We start from the raw sequence: 22047 nt of genomic DNA, 5'->3' as shown, positions 1-22047 counted from the left end.
GGTTGCATATAATAGTGAACGAAAAAAAAATTGTATATGAATATTTGAATAGACTGTATTTTAATATTGTTGTGCTTAACTAACAATGATTCTCATAAAAATGTTTTTTACATTTACATGTATTTAGACCTATATTTAAGTTGCTATAATCTTTTTTACTAGAATCAAATATTTTATCAATCTATCCGAACTTTTTCACTTATTAATGTGAAGTAAGGTATAAACACACATCTAGTACTATACTCCCTTCATTCCTACACATAAAAGATTTTTTAGAATATTTTTTTATTTTTAAATATAAAAAGTTGTTAGTATATTTTTTAATGAATGAATTATTATATCCTTATTGAATAAAAAAAATATTTTTATTAATTTATTTTAAAAAAGTATTCATCTTTTTATTTATAATAATCAGGTTATGTTTTTAATTAAATAATTATTTTTTATTAATTTATTATAATTTAATTAAAAATATTTTATACAGAGAGATGGAAAAATTCGTTTTTTTTTTATTTATCCAATGTCAACTTCAATTCTCATACGCATCATTAAATGGGACAGATCACAAAGAGCCAGCCATGTTCTTGCCGTCTCACTTTCTTTATCTCTCTATCTCTATCTCCTTCTCTCTCTGCATGAAAATGCGGATCCAGTATTACAATATAGACAACACAAAACATCGACATTTCCTCCCTCCTTCCATAAATGCGCTGATAAATAAAACCTTCCCTATACTGTATTCGTCCTCAAAGTTCAAACCTTACCCCAGAATCTGAGATCTATCCCCCTGTGCTTCTTCAACGTACGCCGGCATGTTCAGAACATTGTCAAGGTTCGCTCGTCAACCCTTCAAGTCGTTAATTTATAGACCTTGTTCAAAACATTGCCATGTGAAATTCTGAGGCCTGTTTGTTGAGTTTTTTCCATCCCCAGGGAGTTCAAATTCGCGAGCTTCATCAGTGAAGAGCTGAAGAAGCAAAGCAGATTCTATGCAACTGTTGGCGGAAGAAGGTGAGTCTCATTCTATATACCTTTGTTAACTAGCTAGCTAGCCACAATTCACGGACTTGAATGCGACGATCAGTATTCAGTCTGGTACTGACGTTTTCATTAAATATATATATATATATAACATACGAGTATATCTCCAAACTATTCATCTAACTAGCTTGTCCTTCGTGGCAAGGTGGGTGGGACAGATTGTCCTTCTAAATGATTCCTCTTTTTTTTTCCCCTGCTTGGCTTGTTTAAGCGCCGTAGCTTCAACCTATCGCTTGCCCGGAAGCTGATACTATGCTTCCTTGCAAGAACGAGAGAGAGTTTTAGGATTATTTTTTCAAATTTCGGGTATGTTCTGGAATGTTTCGGATTTTGTTTTTTGGGTTGAGTCATTTATTTCTTAGGAAAGATGATGATCACTTGTAAGGGCCATGAAGCCATTTCTCGCTATTGTTAGCCACTTGGACTTTTTTTTTTGGGGGGGGGGGGGGCGGTGGGGAGTTAATACTATTCCATTTTCCTGTTTTTAATTTCTAGCTAGTACTTTTTCCGGGATTGGATGGTGTTTTTCGTTTTGATTGTCATTTCTCCTCACGGAAAGAAGATCGACTTTCCACACTGATGCTCTCCTTGCTGATCACTTCTAAATGCTGATATATATGACCCCAGTTCTTGCGATTTTAATTAGTTAATCATTAAAATCATAAATATATATATATATATGCATACTATAAAAGCTAAAACCATAAATTTATATATAAATATATATAAATTTCGTTGTCACTTTCAAACGTGATACAAGCAGCAAGGGATCACTTGACTTATATTCTTTAACTTGTGTGCCCGTCACTCTTTTCTATACTTACGTGCTTGTTTGTCACAGGGGTTACACTAAAATTATGCATTTTATGTGTTGTAATGTAGCGTGTTTAAAGATTAAGTACAAAGTAACTAACAATTAATATTGTTTGCTATAAATTTAATCTTTTATATTGATATATATCGACGATTAATGTTGATATTGACAAGTATCCACTGAAATAGTGAAATCTCTGGCTCACTCATCAGAGCGTTGGCAGACAAAAACTTACTGCAGAGTAAATAGCAATTCATTATTTTAAGATTATCGAGAAAGGGATTTCAGTGAAGCACATGTAGGCCCAAATCATGATATACCTGCCCCTAAATTTGCATGTTCTCTTGCCGTAGATCTAGTAAGCATCACCTCCTTCTTTTTTACTTTATTTGTTTACTAAACGTGCCAATAACATATTTCCCTTTCCCATATTTTCCAACTGACAATATAGACCTTTAACATTGTAGCAGAAATTGGGGGAAAAAGTCAATAGAACTCCGATTCTCAGGCCATATGTATATGAAATCAGAAACCCAACCTTTCTAAGCTGTCCATGCGATATCATCACCCCCGCGCACACATTCATGATTTAGCATTTTTCAACTTCCCCAATGATAATCCATCTTTGAAAGTTAGATTATGTAGGTAAAGATCATCTCTCTCTGTCTTTTCCTTTTTCCTTTTCTTTTGTGTTCTTTTTCAAAGTCACACAAGAGAGGCAATTTTAATCAATCTTGTTGGAGGAAACCAGGGTCCACTACATCATCTTCCAACTTTGCCAAAAAAGAAACGATACTTTTCTGATTTAGACAATTGAGACAAAGCTCATTGTGTCATTTTCATAGAAGTCATCATGGAGAGTCCAACATTTTCTCCGTGCCCATTTCAAACTAGCGATTTCGTTTGGCATTATGTTTCCATCCTTGCTACTAAAATGATAGTTAACAATGATCATCTCGGCTGCAAAATACAGGCTAGAGGGCAAAGTGGCTCTGATCACCGGGTCAGCAAGTGGGCTTGGCAAGGCCTCAGCTCATGAATTTATCCAAAATGGGGCCCAAGTCATTGTTGCAGACAAAGATACTCTTCTTGGGGCTCAGGTTGCCAAAGAATTGGGCCCATCAGCCCATTTTGTGGAATGCGACGTTGCTAACGAGGCCCAAGTTGCAGAAGCTGTGAATATTACCATGGACCTCCATGGAAAACTTGACATAATGTACAACAATGCTGGAATCACAGGTCCAACCTTCTCACCCAACATCACCGAGTTGAACCTCGATGACTTTGACCACGTCATGCGGGTCAACGTCCGGGGCACAATCGCAGGCATAAAGCACGCGGCTCGGGTCATGGTACCGATGAGCTCAGGCTCCATTCTTTGTACATCAAGCATAAGTGGCCTCTTGGGTGGGCTCGGACCTTATCCATACTCAATTTCCAAGTTTACAATACCAGGGATAGTAAAGTTTGTGGCTAGTGAGCTGTGTAAAATTGGGATCAGAATCAATTGCATATCTCCAGCTCCAATTCCCACACCAATGTCGCTCGAGCAAATTGGAAAGTTTTACCCAGGCCTGAACCGAGAGCAAGTAGTTGAGATTGTGAATGGGCTGGGCGAGCTAAAAGGTGCAAAGTGTGAAGAAATAGATGTGGCCCGGGCAGCCTTGTACTTAGCCTCTGATGATGCAAAGTATATCACAGGGCAAAACCTTGTGGTTGATGGAGGGTTTACCTGCTTTAAAAATCTCAAGTTCCCTTCCCCTGATCAACTTGCCTAGCTCCTATAACTTATCTATGTGATGTAATGTCAAATATTATTGTTGATTTGTGTATTCACTGTGAGTTATTTCTTGATCCTTTGTTTTACTGGCTCTATGGCTATGCTTTTGGTATTACATGCATTAATGATTTGAAATCGAAAGGATATAATGCGATCCAATATTGAATCTTGCATGAAATGTGCGAAGTTGATAGGGATAGGGATGAACATAGACCCAGTCCTGCAAAATGCACGCCTAGACAGGACCAAGGCAGTGATATAGATAGACAAAAACAGGACGAAGCATTCTCTCTATTTTTTTAGTGTGCATGTTTCATTAATTCATAAATAAGGTTGACATCAAGAAGGACGTGAAGGCAAACTATTTATAAACCTACCAACCAGGCATAAGATGTAATGTTACATGGCTAACTTGCTTGTTGAGTGTAACTGCTTACCTATATTCAAATATACTAAAAACGATCAAGAGATACTCCTAACTTCTGACTTATATAGATCACCTCAAGCCTCTCTCTGTCAACGCCACATCCACCAAAATTTTAGAGGACTCCTTCTTTGTTATTTTTGGCCAAAAGGGAGCTTCTTCTGTATCAGAAAACAATAATATAAATGGTAATATAGGTCAACCCATAAGTTATGAGTTTGGTGAGGTAGATTGGCATAATTCATATCTTTGCAGGTTATATTTATACTAATCCGCGAGTAAAACAAATTTTTTATAATTTTAAAAATTTTAAAAATTATAAATTCACCTCTTTTTTTAAATTTTGCTATAAAAATCATCTTTTTCCTAAAAACTAATTATTTGAGTAACAATAAAAGTTTGCAATTGCAGCTGTCAGGGGACATTAAAACATAGGATGCACAGATACTGATGCGAGTAACAAATACAATACATATCCAATGCGTCGATGCTTTTATTTTAAAAAATATAAAATACAATATGTTTTTGATATGCGCGCGCGTGCACACGCACGTAAATCATTAAAATATTAAAAATATAATTTTAATTTATAAAATAGCCAAACTAGCATACATATGTAGTCCTTTATAGTAATACCAATAAAAACATAATCATTAATTATACTTCTTTTTGCCTTGATTAATTGTACATTTGTTCAATCTATATCTAATTGTTTATCACATAGTTTCTACTAATAGGTATAGTATCAATATCTTCTCCCCCTCGACTACCATCTATATAAAGGATGACTTCTATATATGGTTCGTCAAGAGGTACATTTGTCACTCTTAAAATTCCATCACCATCAAAGTCATCCCATTCATTTTTACTAACGTCCTACATCTTAGACTTGCTTTGTTTGTTTTCTTCACTTTTCTTATACAAGAGTCACAAATTAGGATAGACATAAACCAAGTGTTCTGTCCTTTTAAGATTCAACTTGCTTCTTTTCATTAGATGAATGAATGAATGGGTACTCTAATTCCTTTCATGAAGAGCAAAACTACACAAGAAGCTTAAGAGAAAGTTTTTTAAGTAGAGAGGTTGAAGAATCATGCATCACACACCAGCATTTGGGATCTAATGTCTACCTATCTTTAATAGAGTCTGACACTACTGTCGAATAGCACCAAAAATAATAAAAACTAGATTTTGCAGTAAAGCGCAACTTGGGTCGTCTCCCTAAAAGTCAATAGAGTAACTATTTGAATTATAATTATGAAAAGTTAAAAAGTTAGGAGATTTTTTATAATGAAATTAATTAAAAAATATAAATTAAAATTAAATAAATAAAGAACATTTAACTGAAAAAATTATCAAGAACAAGCAACGTAATTAATCACAATCCAATCACTTGAACTTAATCTTCTTCATCCACAAATTAAATTAATTCTATTTAACTTTATTATTCTATTTTTATTATATATTTTTCAAATTATCATTCAAAAATTAAACAAGAAATTAAGTTATAGAATAATTAAAATTTCTCTTAATTTACAACCTAACAACTGTTTTATGTTAGCCACACCAAAAACAAAGCAGGAGTAATCACTCAAGCCAAATCAAATTACTCTTAAATTATTATATCAATTAATTATAGCAAGTAAAATCTCAGATAAAATTTATAACTTAAAAATTATGCAATAAAGCTACTCTAAATTGTAATAACAGCTAAAATATAAAATTCAGAGATAGAGAGAAGAAGAAAAAATTAGAATAAAGCTAAAATAAAATCTTTTTAAATATTAAAAACTTTGATTAAAATTTAGAATTATAGTTTATAACTGATCACACTAAAAATTTAGCTCTTTATAGAATTAAAAATCAAACAGCATATTGCGAGAAAAAGAGAAGCCATCACTTGAAGAGCTATCACGTCTGTAGGCTTTATTCTTTGCTAACTCTGTTCTTTTTTTCATTTTGTGCGTTGCTTCCTTTATATATACAAAAGTGACGCAATTTCGTACGGCCAAAAAAAGCTAATAAATAAAATGATAAAACTATTTTAAGTAATCCTAATTGAAAACTACACTAAATAACTCAAAATAAATCTAAACAAAATTTTAAAGATTTAATTCTTAATTTAATCTTCAAGCATGCCTAGATTCTTCTTATCCAAAATATTTTTTATCAATATCTTTTAAATTAAATCTAAAAAATTTACACAGATAAATAAAATTAAAAGATACCTGTGCATAAATATTAAAGATATCATTTATATTTTAAAATTATAAATTTAGATAGTTAAAATTTTAAAACTAAATATTGGCTAATAAAATTAAATAATATCTAATTAAATTCAATTAGCCTCAAATAAATATTTAAAAGTTTAAATTAAAAGGATAAAAATATATAAAATTATTATTTATTAGAGTCAAAAGAAATATTGACTTTAAAGAATCAACTCACAATCTTGAAGTATCGGATACGTATCGAAATTGAATTTTTTAAAATTAAAAAAAATAATATTTTGATACTTTATGGATACATATCGAAAAAGCATCAAAGAGTATCGTATTGAATGTGATATTGATATCGATATGTGAGATAATGTGAAGTATCAATGCATCATAGATCAGAACAGCATGCAACAAATTTTTCTTGGAACACTTTAGACTTTGTACAATCACACAATTTAGTTAGATGCAATTTATCTGGTCAATATTTATATATTTTATAATCAAAACATGCATAATAATTTAATCCAATTTTGTTAAAATTATATCTTTTAAACCATGAAATTGTATAGTTAGATAATGTCAAGTGCTCCATACATCCTTTCTTCTTCTTCTTCTTCTTCTTCTTCTTCTTTTCAATTTTTTTACTCAGAATATAAGTTATAAAGAATTTGGACAATATAAATATAAAAAGTATTAATTTGCTATTATTGTCTAGTTTCGTTGATTTTTTTGTCTAATTGTTAATTTCATTATTCTTTTTTTATACAATCTAATAATGTTATTATTTAATGTAACAAAAAATATAATGAACTACACAAACAATTTTAAGTAATAAATGATGCCGCTCATTTATTAATTTACTTTCAATTCATGGGAGGTGTTTTTATTTTTTTAGTATATTGTATGAAGTTGAAAACTAATTTTAAGACCTGTTTTACTAATGTTATTTTTATGGCTCTTTTAAAACTTGATTCTTTGACTCACTTACATACTTATATGTTTTGAGTTTGAGATAATTTAATAAAACTAATTTTAAAATTTAATTGAGAAGTTAAGAGTCATCATCGACTAAGCAAACAAGGGTTCATCTTCTCAACTTATTTTTTATCCTTTTTTGTTTTAAAAAACGCAGGTTCAAGTTATGCGAAAACAGGTTAAAACCACTATATATACAGATGAACGTTTTTTTTTTTTTTTTAAATTCAACGCAACCCAGCTTGTGGGTTATCATCTCTAGAAATACAGTACGTTTTTGCTTTGGTGAATCAAATTTGAAGCTGAGGGAGTACGGATCCATTGTTAAAAGCTTTCATACAAATCTCCAAAATTGAAAACTATTAAATTATTAAGGAAAATTATTAAATTATTCTGTTAACTTAAAACTTCAAGTATCAATTTTTAAAAATTTACAAATTCAGCTCTTAATTTTATAATTTTATTGTGATAAATTTACAACTCATGTTTTAAATTTTAATAGGAAAAATAAATTTATTTATTCTTTAATTATGTTAAAATTTAAAAAATAAATTATAAATTCATCACAATAAAATTATAAAATTAAAAACTGAATTTGTAATTTTTTAAAAGTTAGTATTTAATATATAAGTTAAATTAATTGGTTTTTAAAACATGTTTTTTTCAATTATTAATGCCCTGTGGCCCATTGTTTCGTCCGGATCTGGCCCCCCTCTTAATGACGTGACGGGCTATGGTCCCTATTTAAAAAAATAAAAAACTCAAAATTAAACTGTATAGGGTGTGAGCCCAGATCAAGGCCGAAGGGCATCTGCATCAATTAATTAATATCACGCCTTCATTTCTATAGTCTTGCACGGAGCGTAGCACTCATTCCAAATTCTGTGAAACATATATTAAATGAAGTGATGCGGAAAAAGCAGAAAGAGGCCTGTTTTTAGTTTTTCTTCTATTGGGCTCTTCTCTTCTGATGATCGCAGAGAATATGAATTGGTGTTGAGCTGGAACTTGTCCCGGTGTCTGATGATGTTAGTCCGGAGAAGCAATTACCTAGGGACCCATTTAGATTTAGTCAATCTCTTCTTTTCTATGCTATGCTGGCAACAACAAGTAAAATTATAATATGAGTCATGCTTGAAGATATTATTCTTAAAAACTATTTCATTATATTAAATTAATTTCATAATAGCTCTTTAAAATTAAACAAACTCTTTCTATTAAAAAAAGGGACACATAACAACAAAAATTTACAGAACAAACTCAACTAACTACACAGTGAAATAATGTGATAGGATAAGAGAGAAAGGCCAAGAGCACAAAGGCTCTCCCAAAATTTATGGTAAGCCTTACTTTTATAGACAAATTTCATAATGTTAGGCAATAAAATTATATTAATCACAATTAAAAAATTCGTTACAAAAATAATGAGGCTACTAGATTTAAGAAGGAGGTCAAAGTAATCAATATTATTAAATTATAATAATTTTAAAATATCCATAAAAATTTTATAATACCCAACAATTACCCACATATATTTCAAAATATGGTAAAATTTTAGAAAAACTATTTTATAAAAATAATTGTATATCTCTGCAAAATAGTTTTCAAAATTTTGAAAAAATTGCCCAGTATCACATCTAACTCATGCACAATTGTATTTGATAGCCCATTTTTTTTAAGTCCATTTACTAGCTCAAATTCACATGTTAGTATCTATAAACTAAGGCCTTCCATTAATTTGAGCAACATAGAACTTTTCCTTTTAACATAATTGCAACAATTCCCCGCACATGTCAAAAGGGCCACTATCATCTAAGTTATTCACACAAAAGATAATCACTTATAATTTGATATCTTTCGACTTGAACCAAACCTATACCAATAAAATTTAGCTCAAAGAAAAGTAGGTGTAACTTTGTTACTGAACTAATAAATCTTAAGCGTGTACTAGAGATCTTATTAATCAGATTATGCCCCCCACAATTTCCAATGTTAACAATCATTTTACATGTTATTAGCCATGCGTGCATCTGGTCTTAACAAATGCTTTAGAGATATCAATGTGGTCTCATAGGAGCAGCCTCATTCCACATTCATATAAGTGTTTCCATCAAATGTATTTGCAATAAATATACCATCCATAAGAATTATGAAAAATATTAAGAGCTTTCAATCAATGCATTCCAACACTTTCTCGAGCCATAGTAAGAGACAAAAAAATTTGGTGCTAGCCGATCTAACAAGTTTATTGTTCTTACCCATTGAACCTTTCTCATGGAATCTCTAATTATAAAAGTTGGGTTGCCATTGTTATTAATTTCAAATTAGGTTGAATCTCATTTCTCTTGACATTTACATCTAATATCACATAATCGATTGAAATAATTCCTTCTATTAGCATGCTTAATCGTATCTCAAACGATATCTACTTGTGTCATTATTTTCTTTACAATGACTATTGCCATTTTGCAATCACAAATTATTAACATGGCTTGTGTCGATTTTACTCACAGTAACATATTCACTAAAAAGTTTCTCAACAATTTAGCCTTATAGTATATGGCTCACGTGATATTTTTATTTGGCCATCGATGAATTTTTTCTCACTTGAATATAAAATTCAATTAATATTATTGTATTATTTTAATAAAATGAAATTGCATTATCTATGATACCAATATTTATGGTATCTCTTAAACTATCGTTTGTCTCATCCTTTTGTGATACTGATGCACTCAATCTCCACACAGTATATGTTATGGGATTAATGTTGATTAATGCAACAAGCTCTCAAAATCTTGTACATACACACACACATACATAGTTTAAGCAATAAAGTCATCCTGTTTACATTCTTTTTTAACAACATGAAAATGCTCATCGACACTAAGTATTAGATTTACACCAAAATTGTTAAGGAGATTTTTTACAACTTAGCCTCCTATTTCAGAGTAACAAACTCTATGGTCTTATTATTATATTTGTGTCTATCACTACTAAGGGTGACAATCACTAGTGGCTTTTCTCACATTAACGTCTGTATATTTTATACATCGGGGATCTACTATTCACAATCCCATAATTTAAAAATTATTTTATTTTTCTCATATGAAGCATAACACATAAATAAATCATTATACATACCTATGCCAAGATAATCCATCAAGTCATGCACTTATTTTAAAATACATTTAATTATAATAGATAGATGATTAAATTTGTGCCACCATTGCATAATACTAGTTTCAAGTCACACAACAATTTGATAAAACACAAACTTTGAAATTATGCAAAATAGCCTCATCTTAAATTAATTTTCCTCAAAGTCACAACACAAAGCATCTTAGTATTTATAAAATAAGGCTAACAATTTGGTATAACACATTTTTTTTTCCAATAGTTTTGCAAGACATCTCACACTTTTAAATATATTTCATAATCGCATGTGCGCCACGTGTGACATCCAACATCCCTACGGTGCCGTCACGCTACAGCCAATAAAGCATGCTAATCTTAGGTTGTTAATTTTGGGCGTTACAGAACAAGACGGAACCAGAATACCAGATAATGGTGTCGGGTTATTTTGCTCAATGTCCGAGCCTCTCTCTCTCTCTTTTTTTTTTTTTTTGGGTTCCTGAAAAATTGGCAAATTTGATGACCGGAGGACGACAGTTTTCAATTTGGGATCAGTTTAGGGAGGAAAAAATTTGGCCTGCTTTTTCATGCATGAACCTGCTGTAGATGTCGTTGTCTTGGGTTGGATGAAAGTCCTCGTAGGCAGAATAAAAGCGACCCCAAATAAAACAACACGTCCTCTTCTCTAAAACTTGCTTCGTGGTTTTCAAATTTCATGCTTTTGTAGAACGTGGAGGGAAGAAAGAGAGGGAATTGGGAATGAGAGCTAAATCTGATTGGGGAGTAGGTGAGGCGAGAAGAGAACCAAGAGAACAATTTTAAAAAGCAATATACAAGGTCACGAGAACCTTGGAATTTCTCAATTCTCGTGGAAAATTTATTCCAAAAGCTTGGAATTCGAATCAACGTTTGGTCCTGATTTTGATTGATTCGGAACGTGGAATACATACAAGGTAAGAATGGGAACAACACTTGCATAATTAATTGGTCCTAGTGGAACTTTTGGATACTCGGTGAGAGAGAACGAGGAGGAGACCAAATTGGCTTTTGCGAGTGTGGTGAAAAAATTTCAACCCGGATCGTTTTCTGGTCCCCCAGTGGCTTATTCTGTTTCTCTCTCATGAATAATTGAATATATGAACATAGGGAGGCAGGTCAGAGATGCTTCAAAAAGATTTAAGCAAACAGGAATTGCAAAGGACGAGCATGGAATAAGTCTGTGATCTCATTGAAGACTGATGATGCCTTTAGATTCTTCGTTATCTTTACCATAACCAAGGACGCCCCAGGCCCCACTGTGCATTACTGTTTGCTTAGTCTCAAGAATAATATTTGCTTAATTTAAATGGAATATTCAGTTCACGGCCTGACCAAATCGAATTCTCGTCATTTAGTTTCGGCCGCTCACCTTTTAAGAACAACGTATGCATGTTTTTACAGAACTATATCTAATACAAAACTAAAAAACTTTGATTGCAATAAATTCTCTTAAAGGAATCTTAAATATCATTCTTCCTATTATATACATTATGCATACTATTACTTTATGCCTTGTAAAACCATGCTTTCGAATTTCGGGTGCATAGTGATGAGAACTTGCCCCGGTCCAAAGGCTTTACGTGGCTACAAATCCTGATATATTTTTTGATACGACGCAAAAATTAAAAATAACTCATTATTCATGATACGTGAGTATTATGACTCATGGTGAATTTTATATAACAATGGAATTAAAGGGTGGCAATGACAACCAGATAGGCTTTATTCTCGATATCTTTTCACAGCGACTAATAAAGTTTTTTTTTTTTTCACATCAGACTGTTTATATTTAATAAAATATTCTCTTCATAAATTTCCATTCAACATATAATAATTTGTTCTTATAGTTCATTGTATACGACATTTTATGAGATTAAAAAGTATACTGTTTACATTTTGATTATTTTATTTTAATTATTGCGCGTATTTTAATATTCTTTATCTATTTTTGGCCAAACAACAACACACATATAAATGATATATATTATATGGATAGGGAACAGTGTATACAGAAAAGATATAATAACTCAATCGAACTCATTTTTTAAAAAAATATTACTTTAACTCTTTACCAAGCAATTTTATTTTGGCTGTTCTGGCGATCATATCGTATCTTATTTTATATATTTGTAAAGTTTGTAATGATTATTGTTCGTCTATAGTTGGATAAATCGTGACCGTGATATTTTTTAAAATTCAATCCTTGCTTATTAAGAATTCATGTGGGATTCAGATCTCATACTAAAAAAAAAAAAATGTTTGAAGACATGGAACTCATGGTAAAAATAATATGTATGGGATTTAATTTTTTTTTTTCTGAGTGTAAGAGACTTATCGTTTATTGCTCGTATTTTGTATTATGTATACGATAATTAATTGCGTATAACTAACAAATTTAAATAATAATTATAAAATATAATATTTTATTATTTAAATCAATCAATTTATGTCCATTCATTTTTATATACAATCAAATTTTAATCAATCCACATGGCTTAAAAAATTAGTTAATCTTAATAATTATATTTGAAATTAAAAAGTTTGAATTAAGATGTGCTTTTACTTAACATTTTATTTCCCTCTAGTTTAATGATACTAACATTTAATGAAGAGTAGCTAAGGAAGGATGTCTTGGTTACTTTTTGAAAATTATTGTTTCGCTTATAAGAAATAACAACAAGCCATGTGACAATTTTGCTTATAAACATGTTTTTATAATATGATTTGAATTTAATGACTTGAACACGTTACATATGATTAAGTGAAAATAAATTTGTCTTTAAGTCAATTTGATTTTATCATTGATTTATGCGGTTGCCAATTCAATATGCTTCACATATGTTAGCAAATTTTAATAACATGTCACTTTTTATTCAAGTAATAAACTTCAAGAACTAAATTGTTATTGCGACAAATTTAAAGGACTAAAGTTTTATTTTTCTTTTTAAATATGCATAAGGTAATAAATTATAAAACATAATGAGTTGTCATCTGTATTGAGTAGCAGTATTTTAATATATTTTTCATTTATGCATGTTCTAATTTAATCTTAAATTTTAATAAACAAAGTGCAAGGCTTATAAATTTTGTTTATAAAATATGTCATATGTGTTTTTAATATAAACAATATGACAAGTTATAAAATAGAAAAAGATGCTGACAAGGTGAAAAACTCTATAATAAAAAAATTGTGTGAATGTAAAAAATATTTTTGAAAGAGCTATCTTAAACTGTGTTGAACAATATTTGAATTAACCATGTTAAAAAACCACCTTTTGGGTCAAGGTGCAACTTTTTGCTCAAAAAAATAATTTAAGAGTACAATTACCTCATTTACAAATATAGAGATAAAATTACTCATAGGGAAAAAATTCAAAAGCAAAATTACATCTTAACTCTAACAGTTTTTACATGCATGGAGGTAAGAAATCTTATTTTTTTATGGTAAAAGGAGATAAGAAATATTTGAATAAAACAAGTAATTATTTTTATTTACATGTAATAAATTTTTAACTGTAATATGTTTTTTAAATTTTAATTTTTAATTCATGTAGGGATCATGTTTAAACAATTATAAAAAAACATAATTTTAAATTCTTGCACTTTGCTCAAATTTACTATAGCTCTTTGCACTTTTTTTTTATATTTTGAATCCCTATACTTTTTTTTGGTATTTCAAATCTCTCCATGAGTAATATTATAGGGACTTAGAGCATCAAAGAAAAGTGTTGGGACCTGTATAAAATTCAAGCAAAGTGTAAAGATTTAAAGTTATATTTTCAAATTTTTTATATTTTTTACATTCATGTGATATCAAATTTTAAAAAATTTGTGCAGGGATGAAACAAATTGTTATGTATATTTTTCTATTGCTTATATATATCTTTATATTGGAGATAATCTCATTTAAAATATGATCGAATATTAAATATGAGCATCTCTCTTAACAGGGATTGATTTTTATCTTTCTATTTCTATCTATATTCTTCTAGGGCTTTTGCAAATATAATTTATGTTATAGGATTAAGCCAAGCAGATAACCCAATATTTATTATATTTTACATCATAAATTCATAATTAATTTATTACATTTATCAATGATATACAAGTGTATATCAACAATAAACTCATTATAATTTTCAAATTTTAATGATAAATCCTTGACATATCAATAACAATTTTTTTGTATATTGTAAATCGGCTATATTTCTAAAATTTTAAAATTTAATTCATATTTTGTGGTTACAAGATTTTTTGATTAAGGGACTAATTTATCCTATTCTTCATAGGCAACCAATACTAAAACAAAATAAAAAATTCTGAAACAAGATACTCCCTCCATTAAAAATATAAGCCATTTTTTGAAGAATTAGATGTTAAAAAATGTAAAATATTTTTAATCTTTCAAAATCTAATCAATGCTTTTTCTTCAAAAATATTCCTATTGATAGTGACTTTATATTTATTATAAAGTATTTAATAGGAGTAAATATGAAACTATAGGGTTATTTTAAAAGTAGGCAACTACTATATTAAGAATGAGATATGATTAAAAATGCTTTATATTTTTAAACGGAGGGAGTATATATTTTAAAATTTTAATTCAAATGCATATAACAATTCGTAGATTAAAATAAATTGTTATCTATATTTGATTATACATGGGATAACAAATTTTATAATAAAAAAATTATTGTTTATCTTATTTTATAGTCACAAATATGCAGTAGGGGAATAAAAATACATAGTTATTTATTATGATTATATTTTTTGATCTGAAACCACATGTACAATTTTATTTCACGCCTTCTATCACATAATTTAACTTTTATTAATTTTTTGATTTGTTTGGATAAAAGGAAATGATTGGGAGACGGTATTTTTAATGTTAGTGACTTGATTTGAAAAACATGGAAAAATGTGGCTAGAAAGGTAATTTTTATTTTTTTAATCCCTCAAATAAAATTTTGTAACATATTTGTCCATTTTTTCAAAACTTAAACTTATTAAAATATTTTTTCGTTTTATTTATTTATTTTAAAGATTTAAAGATACGAGGGTTAAGCACGGGGCATAAAATCCACGGGTACTCAATAATTTTTTGAAACATCGCAGATAAAATAAGGCGCACAGTAGATATTGTAAAAGCAAACAGCAGCCGTTCATTTTCATCACACAAGTAACGTTCGACATCGAATATCCCTCCCTCCATCCAAATGCTCCCCTTCTCTAACACCTCAAGATTCTCACCACCTTTCTCATCGAAACACTCTCGCTCTTTCTTCTCTCCTCTGTCTCGCGCTCTCACGCAATGGAGGGAGACATGCCACCGATAGTAAACATCGTCCCTTGGATGGAAGGGAAGGTTGAAGACGAAGCCTCTTGGACCAGAACTAACAACGACGGTGAACTCAAGGACGACGACATTGTTTTGGGTGGCCCTCTAACCTCCTTCAAATCCATGCTCGAAGGTGACTGGTTCATGAACTCCGCTATCAATTTAGCTCACCAAGACCTCCTCAGCCTCCCGAATCCCCAAGAAAACACTGATATCGTCCTTTGTTCAAACCCAGCTCATAGTTTTTTAGTACAGCCAGTGGATTCGTCGTCTTCCTGTTCACCATCATTCACTCTTGACCCATCGCAGTCACAGCACTTTTTACAGCCGAAATCTTGTTTCCCTTCCATCCTCAATGTCATTTGCGACAACCCTTTTGACAATGGCTTCGATTTGAGCTCTGACGGTGGGTTCCTTGGTCCGTTCCGGGGAATTCATTCTTCGAATTCCCCTGTTTTGTCGGATTTCTCGGGCTTGGATACTCATTCCCAGATGGGCAGTCACGAACTGAGCTCAAACTCTGAGTTTCTAGCTACTCGGCTGCTGCCAGCAGCTGACAATGCCGTCTCGTTAGGTGGCGGATTTTGTCCGGCGGGTTTAGGAGGGTTTGATAATCCGGGAGGTGCTCTGTTGTTGAACCGGTCTAAGGTTTTGCGACCTCTTGAAGTTTCCCCTCCAGTGGGTGCGGCACCGACTCTCTTTCAGAAGCGAGCAGCGCTCCGCAATAGTTCACATGGAATTGATAGATTGGGAACTTTGGAGATTTCAGCGTCGAGATTTGAAAATTATTCAACAAGGTTGGAGAACATGGAGAGGAAGAGAAAGGGAGTCGTAGAAGAGGAAGCTGCCATCGACGCATCAGGGCTGAACTATGATTCTGATGAGCTTAATGAGAATGGTAAAATAGAGGTGGATGCTTATAATGTGGGGAGCAACTATAATGCCAATAGTTCTGTCAGTGGTGGAGACCAGAAGGGGAAGAAAAAAGGGCAACCAGCCAAAAATCTGATGGCTGAAAGGCGGCGAAGAAAGAAACTAAATGATAGGTTGTACATGCTGAGATCAGTTGTGCCGAAGATTAGCAAGGTATGCTTATTTTGTTTGAACCATTTTGTTTAGACTTATCAATTATAACTACTATGGGTATACAAAAAATGAATGGTTTAAACTTTGCCATTTTATAAGTATTAAATGATTTTAAGGGCCTGCTGAGAACTATGCATATAATTGTTAGACAGCAAAGCACAACTTTTACGTCCTTTCATTGGTAGAAGGTTGACTGAAGTAAAGTTTGTACCGTGGTAGCTCCTGTAGTGAGAAACGATATACCATCTCTCCTGTCTGAGGAGCTTGACATGTTATTTTCACGACAAGTTTTAGGACCCTGAAATTTAATCTATGTTGTTGCGGCTCTAGTCATTGGGCAGGTTCTTAATTTGAACAGCTCACTCACTACATACTAATCCTCTTTTATTTGCTGACAGATGGATAGGGCTTCGATACTCGGGGATGCGATTGACTACTTGAAGGAGCTGCTGCAGCGGATTAATAATCTTCACAACGAGCTGGAGTCAACTCCGCCTGGCTCATTGCCACCATCTTCTACAAGCTTTCACCCTTTGACACCCACTCCACCAACACTCCCCTGTCGGATCAAGGAAGAGCTTTGCCCTAGCTCCTTGCCAAGTCCCAAAAACCAAGCTGCAAGGGTAATCTTTGTTCATTCTGAAGCAAAATTGTCCATCTTCAATTACATTATAGTAGTCTGTTGCCGCAAACAGTTAATGGCTGCCACAGTTGAAATTGCCTTAATAAATGTATGTAGTTTGCAGTGTGTGTGCGAAATTATAGGGCACTTAATTTACGCTTGTGACGCTTGTTGCTTTTTGAGTTGCATAATATATTGTGCCTTCTTGCCAAGAGCATTGAATTGCATGGTCTGAATATTCTGTGAATGTGGACTGCTGACCCATTTCATTAACAGGATGAGTATGAGGATTGCACCGTTGACTCTTTTCACATTTGTGCTGCATTTTGCCATTTGGAAACTCAAGCTAAAGTTTTCTTGTTGGGGGTAAAACAAGCTGAAGTTAATAACTGATAATTACTCGCTAAACAACATAATGGCATACCATGTTTTATCTGTTTTATAATGAAGACGGATGTCAATGACAGCAATTATGTACTGCAAATACCATCTTGGAAGTTTTTCTGTCTGGAAATGGACAATCTAGCCCATGAAATTGCTTGCCTAATTTCAATTTCTATCTTTTTGAAGAAAAATCTTGAGAGAAGGATATCATACATGATATTTCAGGATACGAATTTACTCATGTGAGGAGATTATAACCGTTGTCCTTTATTAAATTTGAATGTATCATGGAGAGAATTTCACGTGCAAATAAATCAACACTACATACTATTTCAGAAACTACTCGCTTTCCTCATTCCATCCTACCTTATCTTCCTTCTTTCCTTTTTCGCTGTAACTCTCCATTGACCCTCTGTGACTAGTATAGTATACTTAAGCAAATTGACCTCAGTTAAATAAGAAATTACACTACAGTCACAAGCATGATGGCTATTTCTTGGTGCCACAAGAAAGAACACACACTGGGGGCCAGATTACCAGTAGAACACCACTTAAACTATGTATAATAACCATTTCTATGCAAACAACCGGGAAGCCCAAAAAATGGGTTTATGGAAATGCTCATGCATACCGTTTGCCAACAAACCCCTTAAGCAAACATAACCCTTCTCTAACAAATTTCAAAATTCCATTACCATGTAATCTTCCAAAGTTAGAAAATGCATGCTGAATCACTTGGGCATGTTTCGATAGTTGGAATGATCAAGGATGATGGGAGTGATATTCCCTGTGTGGTGACTCCATATCTCACTAGATTTTAATGATGACAGCCGATAGCAAAATAAAAAAGCAGGCAGCGTAGTTATTGAGTTAGTGTGCATTGATATTTTTATTCGCATGCTAATGTAATATAGTCTCTTCCTTATACATACAATTTTAATGAAGATCAAAGGTTCTTATCTCCTCAATTGAGATTGTCATGCGATCCTCTCATGTATCCCATATTCTATATAGCTGGTGCAGAGAAACCGCGTAATCCTGCATGTCTATTCTTATTAGGAAAGGATGACTGCCTGAATCTGGTTTTGTTACCATCATCTCTTTTGCTTTGTCTTCATCTTTTCTTAATGGTGCTGGTTTTTTGGGACTCAATAATGTTGGTTATTTTTACATCCATTAGGAATACAACTTTAAGGATCTGACTGCGTACCTTGGATGCTTGTGCTTTCAGTATGCGAATTGTCCAGCACAATTATATCAAATATACGTGTCATTATGTGAAGTATGGGCACTGACACATAGCATGCGGCATTTGACTTTTTACATGTGAATGTGTGATGGACAGTTGAATTCACCGTTCTTTTTTCCTTTTGTTTTAGTTCTTTATCATTTTCAAACATTTATAGATGTAACATTTGGTTCTGTTGATTATTTTCATAAAATCTCAATTTACTATCTTCGAATGAAAGCTAAATCAAAATATAACAAGTGCAGCCATCGATATGCCTATTTTTTATTTGCAAGGTCATTGCAGATATTGCTCTTGATCCTCACTGTTGTGTTTCTGAAATTTATAGGTGGAGGTTCGAGTGAGGGAAGGGAGAGCTGTCAACATCCATATGTTTTGTGCCCGCAGGCCAGGTCTTCTGCTTTCCACCATGAAGGCTTTGGACAACCTTGGTCTAGATGTGCAGCAGGCCGTTATAAGCTGTTTCAATGGCTTTGCTTTAGACGTGTTCAGAGCTGAGGTATGCTAGCATCACGGCAATGTTTCTCTGGTTACTTTTTAAATGACACCTGTTGTTAAATTCAATTTGTTCATGACCCATAACATATTCAGTCATTCCTCCAATATTGATGCTTGATTCCTACTTCTATTTACATCACAAATTTAAAAACCGATTCTGTAAATTGGTTTCATGCTGAAGTGCACCAAAATTCTTCCAGTGGAAAATTTTAGCCAATTTAAATTAACGAACAACCAATTTCTGCTAGACTTTGTTGGTTGTACTTTACATCAAGGCTCATATTCTGAAACATAGTGTCTAAAGAATTAAAAATGAGAAATGTTGGATGAGCTGGGTTGTGATGAAGGGAAAATGTCTTGATAGTGGGACATTGGTGGACCAAGAAGCGGACCTGTCACTTCAGTCTGAGAATCAAATCTCACACTTCTCAGAACTATTTTAGCTTCACCCACATATATTAAGTGTGCCCGTTTGGCTGTCGCTAACTTGCTATAGGTGATTAGGTGTATTGCAAAGCAGAGGGATGTTTGTTTTAGTACTGAAAAAAATGTATGGTTCCCTGTGAAAAGAGTGCTTCTTGTTGACGAGTTGATGTTTAATCTTTAAGCTCATTAAAAGTTGACTTGACGAAGAAAAAATGTTGAAATCTCAAGATTTTTCAGATTCATAGTGTTTTCTTGTTGCCTAACAGCATTGCAGAGAAGGGCTTGACGTGGTCCCTGAGCAAATCAAAGCAGTTCTGTTGGATTCAGCCGGTTTCCATGGTATGATATGAGCGAAGTATTTGACAAATGCTGCTACTACTACCAGCAGAAGCACTAACTGTAGTTAGTAGTCAGTGATTAGAAGTTACCGTACCTCAAACAGTTAGTTTGTAAATGTGATTGCTTCACATGGCCATGGAAAGGCATGTCTAGGTCAATATCAACTAGGTTAGCCGACATCTTTAGGCTAAGGACTGACCCCTGGTATTTTTCTCAGCCAACTTTACTGCCAGAGCAGACTAATGTTGCTATCTTGAATTATGGAATAAAAGATTCTTACTTATTTTCAATTTACTTGCTCTATAGGCATTGTCTTGATTGGCTATTTTGTTTTAAGTTCAAGTGTGCCATTTTGGGATTGTTACTTTTAGGTTGCATTTTAGATGAGTGAATTTAAGTTGGGAATTTGGATTTAAAATTTCATATTTAAAATCTTACATTTGAAATTTATAAATTCTAAATTTTTTGTTTAGATAATATAAAACATTTTAAATTATAATATTAAAATCTTTTGTTTGGATCTTAAGTAAAATTTCAAAGTTTATATTATATGTTTGAATTTAAAAGCAGCTTTAACAACTTTGGTGGTTTGATTTTAGTCAAAGTTGGTGGTTTGGACAGTCGACTTTCATTGAGACTAGACCGCCAATGCCTATCGAGATTGAATGACAGACTTCCAATCAAACCATATCATAGGCAATGATTGGAACTAGATAGTTTAACTTCCACTAGGATCAGACCGTCAGCATTGACCAGGGCTTAATTGTTGGCCCCAATTGATAGCTACCAGAGTGCAGGTGAAGATTGAAACCAACTGGCTGACTTCCACTGACATCGAACCGCCAGTGCCGATCGAGATCAAAGTGCAGGCGACGACCATGACTGGACAACTGACTTTCACCGAGACTAAACCACTAGTGCCAACTAGAACAGGACTACCTATACCAACAGGGATGGGATAGGTTTAAGACAAGACTAGTTGATGCTAGCAGTTTGATTTTAGTGGAAGTTGGCCATTTGGTCTCAGTCGTTGCCTTTACTCCGATCTTAGTCGATCCGACGATTTGGTCTCAGTAGGTGACAGTGATGGCTGTCTAGTTCTGGTTGTCATTGGCAGTTTGGTCCTGTTTAGTGTCACAGACGGGTCAATCAAATTACAAAGAGATTGAAGTAAGATTTAAAATAAAAAAGTTTAGAAAAGATTTCAAATTATAAAAAAATTGAGGTAAAACTTGAATTTAAATCAAATCTAAATTTATATATTTTTAACTACTCAAACAACGGATTTGGTTTAAATCCAAATCTCTAAATATTCAAACATAGCATTACAGTTTTACAACCCATACCATTAACAAAGAATGAAAGAAAAGGTGAAAACCCCAAATGAATATGGCATATGCTCCTCCTCCCTTTCAGAACGAGTAAGAAATTGTCAAATATACTTGAAACTGTTTTTGAATGCCCAGGAAGTTGCTCGTCATGAATGGTGATCAAGTTTACACGCCATTCATCCTCGCAATTTATCTATTTCAATCTAGCTGCAAAAATTTTGATTTTTTTTTTTTGTTGTTGGCGTCGAAGCAAATTATTCCAATATTAAGTAGAATCTTATTGCTTATCCACTTATAATATTAATGATTAAACCCACGTGTTCAGTATAAGAAATTAAAAAAAAAAA

General features: G+C 32.4%; 2 protein-coding genes across 2 annotated transcripts; both read left to right on the top strand.

The window, feature by feature from the left end:
* Positions 1-576: 576 nt before the first annotated feature.
* LOC129287197 (secoisolariciresinol dehydrogenase-like) lies at positions 577-3721 on the top strand. The gene is made up of 3 exons (XM_054923388.1): positions 577-832; positions 934-1011; positions 2829-3721. Exons 1-3 carry the CDS (start codon positions 813-815, stop codon positions 3631-3633), a joined length of 903 nt encoding a protein of 300 aa, XP_054779363.1. The 5' UTR covers positions 577-812; the 3' UTR covers positions 3634-3721.
* Positions 3722-15587: 11866 nt separating this feature from the next.
* Positions 15588-20663, top strand: LOC129305251 (transcription factor ICE1-like). Its single transcript, XM_054945257.1, has 4 exons — positions 15588-16851; positions 17250-17474; positions 19435-19605; positions 20297-20663. Exons 1-4 carry the CDS (start codon positions 15739-15741, stop codon positions 20378-20380), a joined length of 1593 nt encoding a protein of 530 aa, XP_054801232.1. The 5' UTR covers positions 15588-15738; the 3' UTR covers positions 20381-20663.
* The last annotated feature ends 1384 nt before the right edge of the window (positions 20664-22047 follow it).

This window comes from Prosopis cineraria, unplaced genomic scaffold, assembly GCF_029017545.1.
Source record: "Prosopis cineraria cultivar Desert tree isolate PC_DT_omini unplaced genomic scaffold, ASM2901754v1 PC1, whole genome shotgun sequence".
Lineage (NCBI taxonomy): Eukaryota > Viridiplantae > Streptophyta > Magnoliopsida > Fabales > Fabaceae > Prosopis > Prosopis cineraria.
This window is presented reverse-complemented; position numbering and strand designations above follow the sequence as displayed.